The sequence below is a fragment of the Elephantulus edwardii genome, unplaced genomic scaffold (genome assembly GCF_000299155.1).
Source record: "Elephantulus edwardii isolate Elephantulus edwardi_28Jun2011 unplaced genomic scaffold, EleEdw1.0 scaffold00003, whole genome shotgun sequence".
Lineage (NCBI taxonomy): Eukaryota > Metazoa > Chordata > Mammalia > Macroscelidea > Macroscelididae > Elephantulus > Elephantulus edwardii.
Genome location: NW_006399753.1, coordinates 26739132 through 26755094, shown reverse-complemented (window position 1 = coordinate 26755094; position 15963 = coordinate 26739132). Strand labels below are relative to the sequence as shown.

General features: G+C 38.4%; 1 protein-coding gene across 6 annotated transcripts in view; it reads right to left on the bottom strand.

Moving 5' to 3' along the window:
* SCN1A (sodium channel, voltage-gated, type I, alpha subunit) overlaps window positions 1–15963 on the bottom strand; it is a 114937-nt gene that overhangs the window by 54240 nt on the left and 44734 nt on the right. For all 6 annotated transcript variants that reach the window (XM_006879331.1, XM_006879332.1, XM_006879335.1 and 3 more), the window contains exon 16: window positions 13259–13741. In XM_006879331.1, the coding sequence (XP_006879393.1) occupies window positions 13259–13741 (483 nt within the window). The remainder of the gene's footprint in view (window positions 1–13258; window positions 13742–15963) is intronic.

Here is a 15963-nt window from a genome sequence, read left to right as displayed (position 1 = left end):
TCCTCCTCAGTTTCAGCAAGCAGGGTTGTGTCATCCGCATAACGCAGATTGTTGATAGATCTTCCACCAATCTTGACCCCACATTTCTCCTTATAGAGCCCAGCCTCCCGGATAATCTGTTCTGCATATAGGTTGAAGAGGTATGGAGATAGGATGCATCCCTGGTGTACGCCCTTCCAAATTTTCAACCATGCAGTGCTCCCTTGCTCTGTTCTGACAACTGCCTCCTGGTCCAAGTATAGGTTTCGCATTAGCACGATCAAGTGTTCTAGGATTCCCATTCTTCTCAGAGTCAGGCACAGTTTGTTATGATCCACACATATGTTTAACAGATAAATAATTAATGAGTGTATACTAGTAGGAGAAATGTATAATAAAAAGGTTAAGAGTATTGTGCTGAGAGTCAAACTTGCATTTGAATTACAATTGGCTTTAAATGGCATGAAGCTATGTTACAATTCCAAAAGCATGTGGCTCAAGGCCACCTGCTGCTCCATGGGAGAAGGGTGAACAATCTCTTCCAGTGCAATTAACTGCCTCTGAAAATTCTCTGGAGAGTTGGTTTCAACTCTATGGTATACAACAACAACTTGATATCCTTAAACCTTAGGTTTCTCTATTAAAGTGAACTACCATTGGTTCTTGACTCCCATGACTGCTGGGAAAAGTTGCTTGGTACTGGGCTCCCTTGATAAGTGGTAACCATTTTAGAACCAATAACTTGTAGTTTGAGGTACATATAAGTGCTGTTTGACATTTCTATCTATAAAAAAATTATTTGCCAAGCATTACAACAAATACCTAAAATTAAAATAGTGAATATAATTAACAACACATTTGCCCTCCTGATTGTCCATAATAAGGCTGCACATACAGGTAAGTAAACAACTGCAGCACACTGTGATAAGAAAGGTGAGGAGCTTTGGTGGCCGAATGGAAAAGGAGTTGCACTGACAACCCAAAGGCAGATAGTTCAAAACTGCCAGGTGCTCCGTGAGAGGAAGATGAACAGTCTTTTCCCACACAGTTTTCAGCCTGAGGGTCAGATATGAATTAGTTCCAACTCACTGACTCAATAAGTGAATGATGACAGGATTTGGATCTCTGGAAAGGCAATGGTTTAGTTGGTAAGTGAAATATTAGCAGCTCAAATCCATAAATGGATCTGTAGAAGAATAATTGCCTATCTGCTTCTGTAAAGATTTTGGCATAGAAAAATCTATGGGACAGTTCTCTTCTATTATACAGGATTGCTATGAATTGTGGTGCTGGAGAAGAGTGTTGACAATACTGTGGACTGCCAGGAGAACAAACCGATCTGACCTGGAGAGAATGAAACCAGCATGCTCCCTGAAGGCAAGGATTTTGAGGCTCTGTCTCACATAATTTGGGCAAGTGATCAGGAGGGACCAATCCTTGGAGAGGAACATCAAGCTTGGAATGATACAGGGACAGCACAGGAGAGGAAGACCCAGGATGAAATCCATTGACTCAGTGACTGGAGAAATGGGATTAGGTCTGTTGGAAATGATAAGATTGACTCAAGGCAGGTTTCAGAGCTAATATACAGAGGGTCGCTATGAGTTGTAGGTGACTCAATGGCACACAACAACAACAACAAAATAAGTTGAAGGAGGGAGCTCTGGTGGCTTAATGGCAGGGAGTTGCATTGCCAACACAAATGTGCACAAGTTATTTCCAACTAGCTGCTTTTCAGGAGAAATATGGGCAATCTCCTCTCTTGCAATTTAAAGCCTCTGAAGATCTGTTACAGGGTCATCTATGGGTCACTCTTGACTTGATGGTACACAACAATAGGAATTGAAGGAACTCTGGTGAAGTAGACCATGGCGTGTTGGTTTCTGTTTACCAAAAGGCTGAATGTCTCTGGTGGTTCTAATCCACCAGCAAGTCTGTGAGAGAAAAATGGACAGTCTTTTGTCATTAAGACTTATCACCTCAGAAATGCAATGGAGGGTCACTATCAGTCAGAATTAACTTGATTCAAGTGAGTATGAGCCAAAACTGATTCAAAAACACTTAACAAGAACAAGATAGTATAGTAAAGTTTATCTTAAGAGCACAGAGTGCCACCACCTCATTCAGTCTGTAAAGGGCAAGGTAGCGGCAAGTGTCGTTCAGTCCTAGAAAAATCGAGTGTAGATGAGCCAAGTGAAGTGGAAGGGAGGAAAACAGTATTTGAATCAGAGAGGGTAATAAGTTCCACCTTTTGTATAGCCTTATGTTGTTGTTGTATGTGCCGTTGAGTCACTTGTGACTCATAGCGACCCTATGTACAACAGACCTAAACTCTGCTCTGTCCTGTGCCAATCACACTGTCTCCGACCCACCCACCCCGATTACCCCAGTCACTGAATCAATCCACCTGAGGGCCTTCCCCTCCTGTGCCTGCCCTCCCAAGCATGATGTCCCTCTCCAAGGACCAATCCCTCCTTCTGTAAAATACTTCTCTGTTGGATTCTTCTCTAAATCTGAACATTCAGATTAATACACACTAGGAAGAAGGATTGGCCATCCACTTCCAAAATAGCAGGCCTCTGAAAACCCTATGTACAGCAGAACACACGCAGACTAACAGGGCAACTGAGGTGGAGCTTTCAAGTATGGAAATACAAAGGAAGAGGAACAGTTGTAGGCAGACACTAGTTATTGGAACATGGAATGTGAGAACCATGAATGTAGGAAAATTAGATATTGTTAGGGAAGAAATGGAATGCATGAATATTGACATACTAGGCACTGGTGAGATGAGATGGTCCAGCATGGGGAATTTTTAGTCAGATGATCATTCATATATTACTCTGGAGATGAAAAGGTGAGGAAAAATGGGGCTGCTTTCATAGTCTAGATCCATCCGTTTTGAAGTGCAATATTGTGAGTTACAGGATAATATCCATATGCATACAAGGAAGTCCAGTGAATAACACTATCATTCAGATATATGTTCCAACAAACAGATTTCTACCAGTTTTTACAGTCAGAGATCGATTGAACATGCAATCAAGATGCATTGATAATAATGGGTGACTGGAGTGCAAAAGTTGGGAACAGAGAAGATTCAGTAGTTGGAAAACATGGACTTGGTGACAGAAATGAAGCTGGAGAGAGACTGATTTTTGCACAATCAATGCCATATTCATTGCAAATAAGTTTTTTAAGAGACATAAGCACTGGTTATATACATGGATTTCACCTGGTGGTATGCATAGGAATCAGATTGATTACATTTGCAGAAAGAGCCGCTGGAGAAGCTCAATATCAGCTGTGAAAACTAGGCCAGGAGCTGATTGTGGAACAGACTACCAACCGCTCATATGCAAGTCCAAGCTGAAGCTGAGGAAAATGAAACCAAATCCACGGGAACCAAAATATGACCTGAGTCTATCCCACCTGAATTTCAGAACCATCTCAGGAACAGGTTTGAGGCATTGAACACTAATGAGCGAAGACCAGATAGCCTTATAGGCTGTGTAAATAGTATAGACTTCATCTTCAGAGCTGTGAGCAGCTTCTTATTAGATTAGATTAGATTAGATTAGATTAGATTAGATTAGATTAGATTAGATTAGATTAGATTAGATTAGAAAGAGAAACAAATTATGACCAGACTGGTCTTTTGAAAGTAACATTTAAATTATATGTAAATTAGACTAATGATGGCAATGTTGTTGTTGCTGTGTACCATGAAGTTGGAACTGACCCGTAGCTCACCCTCCCCTGGGTTTTCAGAGGCAGTAAATTGCACAGGAGGCTGCCCATCCTTTTCCTGCAAAATAGCTGGTGGATTTGAACTATGTGTTTTGGGGACTGCAGCACAGCTTCTTACCACTAGGCCACCAGAGCTCCTATGACCTCAACAAGTATGTTTCATTCCTATAGAAGGAGGAGCAGTAACATTGAGAATGAGGTGAGCCCAACATTGGGTCTAGTCAGTGAGGACACAGAGAAGTGGACAAAAATGGGCAGGCTTAGTAGAATCTGATACTAAATTAACTGCCAGGAACAGTAAGCTGGTGTTCGCAACGATTAGATGGTAGGTAGTATTCTTCATTAAGATAGGAAACAGATTCAGAAATATATTTCATTATGCTTATTATTATGGATTAATTTTTCCTATTTCTTTGCTGCCAACTCTTAGAGAGATCATGGTCTTGCAAAGCTACAGCTCAAAACAAGGAAAGCAGGCCAGGCAGGGACTAGCAACAACAAACACAGGCAATGCCAGATGGGATTCTAGAAAGTGTTTCTCACATAGCTTTCAAGAAAGCAACATAAAAATAGTTGTTTTTTTCTTTTTCCCTCCTACATCTTTCATCCTGTCTCTAGAGGAGAAGCTGCATTCAAGAAATGGCGGTGCAGCCTGGAGGTAGAATCTACAGGAGTCTGCATTAAATCAGGTGAACAAGCTTCCAATTAAGGGAGAAAATATAAGAATGACTTTCAGGTTCCTCACAGTTATTGGACAGAAAGATTGGATGGCTAGGAGGAAAATGGGATAGATTTCTGGAAGCCAGAGATGACAGAACTTTAACATTAGCAAGTGTAACAGGTGATCAAATGGGATAGAGTTATTGAACTTAGTGACTGATTCAGGGAGAGAAGTAAAAACTGGATATGATAAATGAGAGACACTGAGTAAGCCTATCTTTTAAAGAACAGTATAAATTAATTTAAACTTAATTTAAGCACTGCAAAGGAGAGATGAGGTCAAAGTGGTATTTTTACAGTTTGTTATTTTATTTCCTTTTAAGTTTGCAAAATCTTGATCCTGTATACTAGATTCTGTTAAATGCTGATAAAGAAGAAAATACTGTAAAATGAAGGCAATAATTAATGAAGCATTGAACCTGAGGCTGTGAAAGAGGAAGAAGTCCAAGGAAAGCTGGAGGCATACACATCCATCCCGCAGACATATCCCCAACTGTCATATCCAGTGTTTTACTGAGAGGAACTGTATGTTATTGTGGTATTCACAAATGTGGATATTTGCAAGTCTTGGTCCACATCTGTTTTGATTCAAGACTAACTCAAGACTTCCTATTCTTTGTGTTTTTTGTTTGTTTAAATATAATATTTTAAGGCACTATGATGAATTTTGGGTATGCCATGGTAAATGTAACTGACATAATTCTTACCATTATATACATTTTAAACTGGCATTGCTCACCGAAGACCTTCACTCTAGAGATTTCTGTGGTAGTATAATTTAGTCTGCGGATAATCATTATTATGTGTTCAGTTGAAAAGTGTCTCAAGCTCCTTAACTCACACATAATAAGGATAAACACATTGTTGTTAGGTGCTGTTCAATTGAGTACAACTCATAGCTACCCTATGAACAACAGGTCTGAACCCTGTTCTATCTTGTGCCATCTTCATACTTCCTGGCACACTGCAGAGCTCATTGCATCAGTTAATGTGTCAATCCACCTAGTTGAGGCTCTTCCTCTCCTTTGCCGACTCTCTACCCTTCCAAGTATCATGTCCTTCTCCAAGGAATAGCCTCTCCTAGCAACATGCCTAAAGTACGTGAGACAAAGCTTCATCATCCTTGCCTCCAAAGAGCATTCTGGCTGCAACCTCTCTAAGACATGTTTATTTGTTCTTTTGGAAGTCCATGGGATGTTCAGTGCTCGTCTCCAACACCACAGCTCAAAGGCACCAATTATTTTGTCCAGCTCTCAGATGAACAGCAAGTGATGAGAAAGACCATCGCCTGAATCAGACGCATCTTAGTCTTCAAACCGACATCAATACTCTTCAGTAATTTAGAGAGGTCTCTAACTGCAGACTTTCCCAATGTAATATATCTTCTGATTTCCTGACTGTTGGGACCAAGGGTGTTAATCCACGTAAGATGAAGTTGTTGACAGTGTCAATATCTTCTCCATCCACCATACATAATATATCATAATAAGGATAAACATATTAGATTGCAAAATATCAGCAAAGTAGTAACTATTTTTAGAAATACAAATGGGAACCTAATAGCAACTGCTTATTTGTCACTTATTTATTCATTCATTCATTTTTTTTAATATTCTGCAGACTAAGGTGAATAAGACTTGATTACTTCTTTCTATGGCCTCAAAGACCTCCCAAATTAATGATGCGATCGTAGAAGCTCTTCCAAATAACAGGAGGATTCTTCCAGGCAGCACTAACCCCAGAAGAGGATGTTCCTTAAACACAACTTGAGTAACGAGAATCTGGGAGAATAAGTGCTCTGTAATTAGAATATTGATTGTGGTATTAAGAAATGACCTGAGTTCCCAGTCAGTGTGGGGTGTAGAAGCTTCAGCATTAAATTTCTCAGTGCAGGAGGAAGTGGACTTACAAGATTAAAAGAGAACTTTAGGACACCTCTGGCCAAACTATTTTCCTATCCCTTTAAAAGGAGTGATAGGTGGCTAACACTAGCACTGTAGTTGACATTTATTATAAATTAGTAAATAACAGTATAATTTCTTTTGGGGACATGTCAAAGGAGATACTCTTTGGGATATCATTAAGGGATTTTGTGTAGTTAACTGACTTGGTTGTTCTATTATCAACCTCTTGTTATTTACGTATCTTCAGAAAGTTGTTAAGCTCTACCTCTTCAATTTCCTCAACTATAAGGTGATGATAATAATACTGATGTCAGAGTATGAAAATTCCCAAGTTAGCTCTCAAGAAATGATAGCTGCTAATAACATTACCTGAATTATGTAAATCTAAATGATAATTTTGTACAATATTCTAGGCCTACTCAAAGGCAAAAACAATCATATTTTTAACCAATTAGTAATGCATTATATTTATTCCATAATTATATTTTAAATACCTCATGGTCTAATTTTAAATGTGTGTATTAAAATGGAATCAATATAATAAATAGATTTCCTAGCACTTTCAGCTTCCAAAACACTTTTAGATCCTCACCTCATTCCCATAAGCACCATAAGAGAGATTTTATAATTTAGGAAACAGGTTAATAGTAAATGAATTATTTGTCCAGAGTAGAAATAGTATTAGCAGACTCTTATGCTAGTATTTGTATCAATCAACAAAAGCAAATGTTTATTAAATAATTGTTATGTAATCATCATATGGTAATTTTCAACCTGTATGCAGAACAAATTATCTGGGAGGCTGGGGCTCTATGAGGAGAAGTGTGGTGTCAGGATTGGTGGAAGATTCATCAACAATCTGCGTTATGCAGATGACACAACCCTGCTTGCTGAAACTGCGGAGCACCTGAGGCGCTTGCTGCAGAGGGTCAGGGACTGCAGCCTCCAATATGGATTGAGGCTCAATGTCAAGAAGACGAAGATTCTTACTATTGGACCAATTGGTAGCATCAGGATAGATGGCGAAGAGATTGAGATTGTACACAGCTTTAGTTTGCTTGGCTCTACAGTCAACACTCCCAGCACTAGTAGCCAGGAAATTAAAAGGCGCATTGCCATGGGAAAGTCTGATGTTAGGGACCTCTCCAAAGTACTGAAGAGCAATGGTGTCTCTCTGGAGACTAAGGTGCATCTGATACAGGCCATGGTCTTCAAATGATGTTATGCATCAGAGGATTGGATAGTGACTAAGGAGGATAGAAGGAGAATTGATGCCTTTGAGCTGTGGTGCTGGATAGGAGTATTGAATGTATCATGGACTGCCAAGAAAACAAACAGATTCATCCTGGAAAGTAACTTTCTATGTCAAGCCATGTCTCAAAATGGTAATTAATTTATTGGAAAGGAAAGATTGAGTTTCATTTTTCAAAAATGCAAATATATATAATACTAATGGGATATATCCTATCTCCTTATCTTTTCAATCTATATGCGAACCAGATTATTTGGGAGGGTGGGTTCTATGAGGAGGAATGTGGCATCAGGATTGGAGGAAGTCTCACTAACAACCTGCTTGTGCAAATGACACAACCCTGCTTGCTGAATCTGAGGAAGACCTGAAGCATTTGCTGCAGAAGGTCAAGGACTGTAGTCTTTAATGTGGATTGAAGCTCAACATCAAGAAGACAAAGATTCTCAACATTGCTCTGATTGGTAGCATCATGATAGACAGTGAAGAGATTGGGATTGTTAACAGCTTCAGTTCCACAATCAATATTCTTAGTACCAGCAGCAAGAAAATCAAAACACAAGTTGCACTGGGAAAGTCTGCTGTCAGGGACCTCTCTGGTGTACTGAAGAGCAACAATGTCAGTCTGGAGACTAAGGTGTTACTGATCCAGGTCATGTTCTTGTTGTTACCTGCGACTTACTGTGACCCTATGTACAGTAGCTTTAAATCCTGCCCTGTTCTGAGCCAGTCTCACTGACTCTAACACACCTACTCCCATTGCCCCAGTTACTATATCAATCCATCTCATCTGGGGTCTTCCTCTCCTGCACTGTCTTTCCACTCTTCCGGGCATGATGTCCTTCTCCAAGGATCAGTACCGCCTGGCCACATGCCCAAAGTATGTCAGACAGAGCTTCAAAATTGTAGCTTGTAAGGGGAAATTTTTTTTCACCATCTCCAAGACAGACCTATTGGTTTTCTTGGTGGTCCATGGTATGTTCAAGACATCTCAAAAACCTCAACTTAAAGGCATCGATTCTTCTTCTGTCGTCCTTAGTCATTGCACAGCTCTCTTATGTATAGCAAATAATTGAGACGGTGTTGGCCTGGTTCAGGTGCACCTTAGTTTCTAGACTGACATCGTTGCTTCTCAGTACTCTAGAGAGGTCCCTGACAACACAATTTCAATCTCTTCTCCAACCATTATGGTTTTGCCAATTGGCTCAGTGGTGAGAATCTTTGTCTTTTTGATGTTGAGTTTCAATCTATATTGAAGACTACAGTCTTTAACCTTCTGCAGAAAGTACTTCAGGTACTCTCCAGTTTCAGCAAGCAAGGTTGTGTCATCTGCATAATGTAGGTTCTTGATGAGTGTTCTTCCAATCTTGATGCCACATTCCTTCTCATAAAGCCCTGCCTCCCAAATGATCTGTTCTGCAAGAAGCTGCACTGCAATCCTGAAGTCATGCGGTTTGAGGCCACCAGCTGCTTCATGGGAGTATAGACAATCTCCTCCCACGTGATTACTGTCTCTGAAAACCTCCAGGAGGGTCAGCTGTGGACCAGTTCCAACTCAATGGTACACAAGAACAATGATCCAGGCTATAGTCTTTGCAATTACTTGCTATGTGTCAGAAAGCTGACTAGGGATGATAGGAGGAGAATTGATGTCCTTGAGCTAGGTACTGAAGAAGAGTATTGAATATACCATGGACTGCTAGGAGAACAAAAAGGTTTGTCCTGGAGGCAAGGTTTCTGAAGCTTCATCTGAGCTACTTTGGGCATGTTACAAGGACTGACCAAATTTTGGAGAAGGACATCATTTTTCAGAGGGTGGAGACCAGAGCAAGAGAGGAAGACCCTTGATAAGATGGATTTATTTAGTGACTAGGTAATGGGGGTGGGTGTGTCAGAGAAATAATGTTGACATAGGATAGAGCAGGGTTCAGAGCTCTTGTACACAGGGTTGCTATGAGTCTTAAGCAACTTGACAGCATCTAACAACAATAACAACAATTATATATATAAACAAAACATTTTGCCCTTAATTGATTATTAAATGTAAAATTTTAGGAATAGAATTCTTATTGGCTTATTAACTACTAATGATATTTTGGTACTTCTAGATATATAGTAACTGGTAATGAGTTTTTATTTTAAAGTATAAAACTTATAGAAAACCAAAATAATGAGATTTTCTTAATATACTATCTACTCAAGTTCTAATGAGGATAAAGACTCTATGGGGGCATGTTTATTAGCAGTGCAATTCTTCTAAAGGACATAAATTTTGCTTGCTGTGATGTTGTTGTTGTTATATGCCGTCGAGTCGTTTGTGACTCACAGCGACCCTGTGTACAACACCTCTAAACTCTGCTCTGTCCTGTGCCAATCGCACGTCTCTGACACTCCCATCCTGATTATCCCAGTCACTGAATCAATCCATCTCATAGAGGGCCTTCCCCTCCTATGCTGTCCCTCCACCCTACCAAGCATGATGTCCTGCTCCAAGGACCAGTCTTTCCTCACAACTTGTCCAAAGTATGTTAGATGGAGCCTCAGAATCCTCGCCTCCAAGGAGCCACCCGGTTTAACCCTTTCCTGGATGAATCTGTTTGTTTTCCTAGCAGGCCATGGTACTCTCAATACTCTTCTCCAGCACCACAGCTCAAAGGCATCAATTCCCCTTCTATCCTCCTTGGTCATTGTCCAACTCTCTGATGCATAACAAGTGATTGTGAAGACCATGGCCTGTATCAGATGCACCTTAGTCTCCAGAGAGACACCATTGCTCTTCAGTACTTTGGAGAGGTCCCTAACAGCAGACTTTCTCATGGCAATGTGCCTTTTAATTTCCTGGCTACTGGTGCCAAAACTCAGGAGAAGGTTGGATAATCTCCTCCCATGTGATTTATTATATTTGAAAAGCTGCTGAAGGGTCAGTTCTGTCTTAAATGTACATAACAACAACATTCATAAAACTGTGGAAGCAATGAGGACATACATTTATAAGATTATTTCTGATGAAAAGGTGTGAGCTGAAGCACAAAGTGGAAGTGCTCGGAAATTTGGGGCAATAAAATAATCTGTTGAATTGTATTTACAAGATTTGGGACTCAAAGCTAATGAAAGGAAATTGAAGTGCAATGGAGGGCAATAAGGAAGTTAATATTTAATTTAACATTTTCAGCTAGATGAGGTACAATTTCAACAGAAATTCATTGAAAAAGATGAGGGGTTATAACGTTTTCCAGTAATCCAAACTAAACTGACAATGATACATGGCTAACAGAAGTAACAAAAATATTTAACTCAATATTATTTTGAATCAAGAAAAAAATGGGTCCTAGGTAGTAGGAAATAAAACTACTCTTTCCACGATGTTCTTATCAAAGCAAGTGAAATCTAAACAAACAAAATTCCTGAATTGGTCATATTAGAAAGAGTTGAATAAAATGTCAGTGTGAGCAGAGTGACTATATCAAACATATAAGTAGGTCACAATGTAAGTGGAGATACAAGCATGCATATAAGTAGTTACTGTAAACTAATTCAGTAAGGTGTATTAACCCATGGTAAGCTAATTGTTCTCCCTACAACAAAAAAGGCTTCATGATCCCCACCTTCCAAGAACTAAAACTATCTCTTAAACTTAAGGATTCCTGAACATCTGAAGTGATACCCATGGGAATTAGAGCAAATGCACTCTAATTAATCAATGTATTAAAGTTCAGCAAAGAAAAAAAACTAAAAATGCTTCATATACCAGTAGCTATCTGTATGCAATGTGCTTTGACTTAAATGAACAGAAAAAGACTCAAGCAATAAATTGGTTTCTTTGTACTGGGTCTTAATTCATAATTTGTGAAACATTGAATTAAATTATCTTCAAAGATTCCACTAACCTACCATTTAAAATTTCAATTAATGTTACAAGATATAAAACACCATGGAATATGAAAATATAGACCTGTTCAGTGTTTTAGAGGACAGTTATTTTATAAACAGATCAGTGTTCCTTTCAGTACTGATCAACATAGCAAAAAAAATTTAAGTACAAATCATCTAAAATTTTTGCAGAAAAAGTAATTATAATAGATAGTCTTTATAATCATTTACATCTCCTCATTCAATTAAATACATAGCACGTAGTAGATGTTATTCTTCATCAAATATTAAGTGTAGGGCCAAAGAGTCAAGACAAAAGCATAAGAAAAAGAATGAGAAAATGTATTACCATAAATGTTCATTAAAAATGTTACAAATGTGGTAATAATTTTTTTCAGAAAAATCAGCTTTCTGCTGACTCCTTTAAAGAACAAAGCTTTTGACTAAGACAATGTTTAAGTTAAAAATTCTAAAGGAATGACAAAATGTTTTATAAAGTTAATTTATCAATTTTTCCTGACTCTGTTGAGATGGGAAATAGGACCAAGATCTACCTACCCAGATGTATGTGTATCAACTCCCTTTCACCCTTTAAAAAATAGAATTCTTAGCTTGTAAAAGTAAACATCCGTGACTTTGAGATCTGGACTGCTGCTTTCAGCTCTAACATTACACGGTATAGTGATAAAGTGTCCTAAAACTTCTAGGGAGACCTAGGTGATTCAGAATCACCACAGAAGTTTCAGAATCTTTGAAAAGATTTACTAAATGATACAGAAGAATGCCATATGCTTATCTTATCTTCCTTCAGCAACTATCAAAATGAAATGTAGCTACCCTTGAAAGTGGTAATACTCCAGAATGGTATCCTTAATAAAATAAATTCATTAGTACCTAAACAAAGCTATTGCCATCAAACTGATTCCAACACAGGCAACCCTTCCATCAGGTTTCTGATGCTGTAAGCCTTAATTGAAGGAGAATGCAGAGTGGCTGGTACTTTTGAACATCTAACCTTTTGCTTATCAGTCTGATACTTAATGTACTATGGCCACCAACACACATAATAAAATGGTTTCAATTATTTAGACTATGCCATTTAAAGAGCCTCATTCTGTTTTTGAGACTTTCAAACATCAAATATAAAGTGCAGATGCTTTCTGCTGGACTTATTTGGAACAATCATATATCCATTCCAGTTCAGCTTTATATTTTTAAGTGAGTCAATGTAACTTTAAATGGAGAAGCTACTTAGAATAGTTCCTGTTAGATAAGCTATAGTGTGTACGTGGTTACATATGAGACCAGAACATAGCACACCTTTTTGTTGCTGCGGTTGTTAAATTCATTGGCTATAAGAACAGTCAATGGACCAGAAGATACACAGTACCTGTTGACAAAGGTTCAAGACTTATTTATTTCTACCTTCAGTAGCAACGTGACCTTAAATTACATTAGCTATTAGCTAGTTTCATTATCTGAATTGTTATGGTAACAAATTACTTTCATTATAAGGATTAAATCAGATGTATTTGTTTACTCATTCATTTATTTATATGTTATTTATGAAATATCCATTCTAAAAATGGAAAAACTCACACATGTATATATTATTCTTCAATTTCTAAACTGTCTTTTTAAACTTAAATATTTGCTTCCATAGAAAAATAAAACTCTATGTTACTGTAAGGAAATTCTAGATTGAAAAGATAAAATGAAAATACAAGATATTACCCATGCCCATATATTTGGAAATTTATACCTACCCACATCTATAGAATCCTACCTCTTTGCTTTCTTCCAGATCTGATTCACTACTGAAGTCCTCTGTGTTTAAATTTTCAAAGTCAGACTCTCCAACGGCAATTGGTACAGTCACCGTAAGGCTGGGATTGTTTATGAATGACATGTAATCACTTTCATCAATAACATATTTTTCAGCACTGCTCCCAGTTCCAATGCCACTTGTAGTTCCATTGACATCTTTAATATAGTCAAGATCTTTCCCAATTTCTGTTGTATGATTGGACATACAGCTGTCTTTTTTGTTGTTTAGATCATCAAGTGGTTTAATCTCATCTAAAATCTTCTGTTTTCTAACAAAGGACTGCTGAATAAATTCATATATTTTTCTTTTCACATAAGCTATCCCTTTGTGCATCCTGTCTACAGCAATTTGGAGATTGTTCATTTCATTATCATCATCAGTGGCGGCCAGGTTGTCTGCACTGAAGGAGCTCAGAAGCAAGGCTAAGAAGAGGTTCAGGACCTTTAAAAACAATACGAACAAGATTATAAATTCATGCCAATATGAAGAGTAGAAGAAAATCATTCACTCCTCTAAATGAGGAGGAATCCCTACATTTTAACAAGTAGATGAAAAATAAACAACATAATAGCATCATGATTTGTGAACTTACTTCTGTGGCTTTTACCTTGGGGCAAGAGTCTATTCTCCACTGGTCTCAGGTTCTTCCATTTGTAAAATAATGAAGTTGAATGAACTGGTACAAGGTTTTAGAGTTTTAAATTGTAAAATTAGATGAAAACAGATCTATCTATATATATGCTACAAAGTTTTAAAGTTAAAAAAGTCATTAGTGTTTGCAATTATGTATTGAAATACTTTCTTTTTTGTTAGAAATATTAAATTGAATAGTGTAAAATAACCAGTATAACTCAGGTCAAGGATAACTGGTTTAAGTTCAACATCATCATTTATTCTCCTTATCTATTTTATTTCTTATGCTTCATTGCTAAGTAATTGTGATTGTTGCTATTGTTAGGTGATCATAGGTTGGGTTGAGGTGTATCCATGAGTTGTGAGTATGAGCTGAATGCCCTTGACTTGAATAGCAACCCTATGAACAACAGACCTGAGCCCTGTCCTTTCCTGTGCCATTCTCATCGTCTCTACACACTTGACCCCCATTACTGCAGTCACCGTGTCAATCTCATTGACAGTCTTTCTCTTTTTTGCTGACCCTTCACCTTTTTAACATGAGGTCCTTCTGCAAGGAATAGTCTCTCCTATCAATATATCCAAATTATGTGAGACAAAGCTTTGTTATCTTTTCCTGAAAGGAGTTTTTTTGGCTGCACTTTCTCCAGACTGTTAGTTCTTTTGTTATTAAGTAGTGTCTGATAGACTCCTGGGAGCTCTAGTGGCCTAGTCATAAGAAGCTGTGCTGTAATCCCACTGGCACGCAATTCTAATCCACCAGCCATCTGCAGGCAATCTCCTCCTGTGAGATTAACTGCCTCTATAAACCTGCTGATGGGTCTACTATGGGTAGGTTCTAACTCAGTAGCACACAACTGTTGAGTCTTACATACAGCAACCCTAAGTACTAAGTAAGTGAAAATAAGTATTTTTAGTAATCCCTGATATTTCTATGAGATTAGCACTATGATACACACTCTTTAGAATATATTACCTATTCCTGATGGGATCAGTCTTTAGAGAGGGACTTCATGCTTGGGAAGGTGGAGGGACATTGCAAAGAAAGGAAGACTCTTGAAGAGATGCTTTGAATCAGTGATCATGGTAATGGGGGTAAGTGTATCAGAGACAATAAGAATCACTATGAGTTGCAGGCGTCTCGATGGCACATAACAACAACAACAACAACAACAACAACAACATTCTAGAGGTGTAATCCATAGAGAGTTACACTGCTAATCCAAAAGTTGTTTGCACTGGCAGCTATAAGGGAAAAACATGGGCACTCTCCTCTCATAGGATTTATAGTCTCCAAAAACCCCTGGAGGGTCACTTATGGTTTTGGGTGGTTAGCGTTCCTACTTGACATCAGTGAGGGTTGAGAGAGGCACTATAAATAGTAATGTTGCAAATTAGAGACGGAAGATTGAACGAACAGTTACTCCATTAGGATAGTCACAGATGTTATTAGCTATCCTTTCTTTTCATGTAAGTCCACTAAAATTGATAAACCTAGGTTGGCTAGTGTGGCCACTATGTGACAAAGAGTGACTGAATGCTATATGCTTAGAAGTGGCAAGGAAATAATGGTAACATTTTTATTAACTTTTAAATTTACTCTGGGTGTCCAAGGTTTTTCTTTCAGTTGTCTTTCCTAGCCAATCATTAATTGTTTATTTTGTCCTAAAGTAATTATTGTATTAAGGGGAGAGAATTAGAATGGGATACAAGCCCTACTCTATTGTCGCTGTTATGTGATGTCGAGTCACCTGTGATTCAGAGCAACCCTATGTACAACAGCCCTAAACCCTGCTCTATCCTGTGTCAATCTTACTGTCTCTGACACATTTATCCTCACTACCCCAGTCACTGAATCAATCCATCTCATCTAGGGTCTTCCTCTCCTGCACTTTCCCTCCACCCTCCAAAACATGATGTCACTCTCCAAGGTCTGGCCCCTCCTTGCAACATGCCCAAAGTATGTCAGACAAAGCTTCAGAATCCTTGCCTTCAAGAAGCAGCCTGGTTTCACCCTCTCTAGGTTGAAT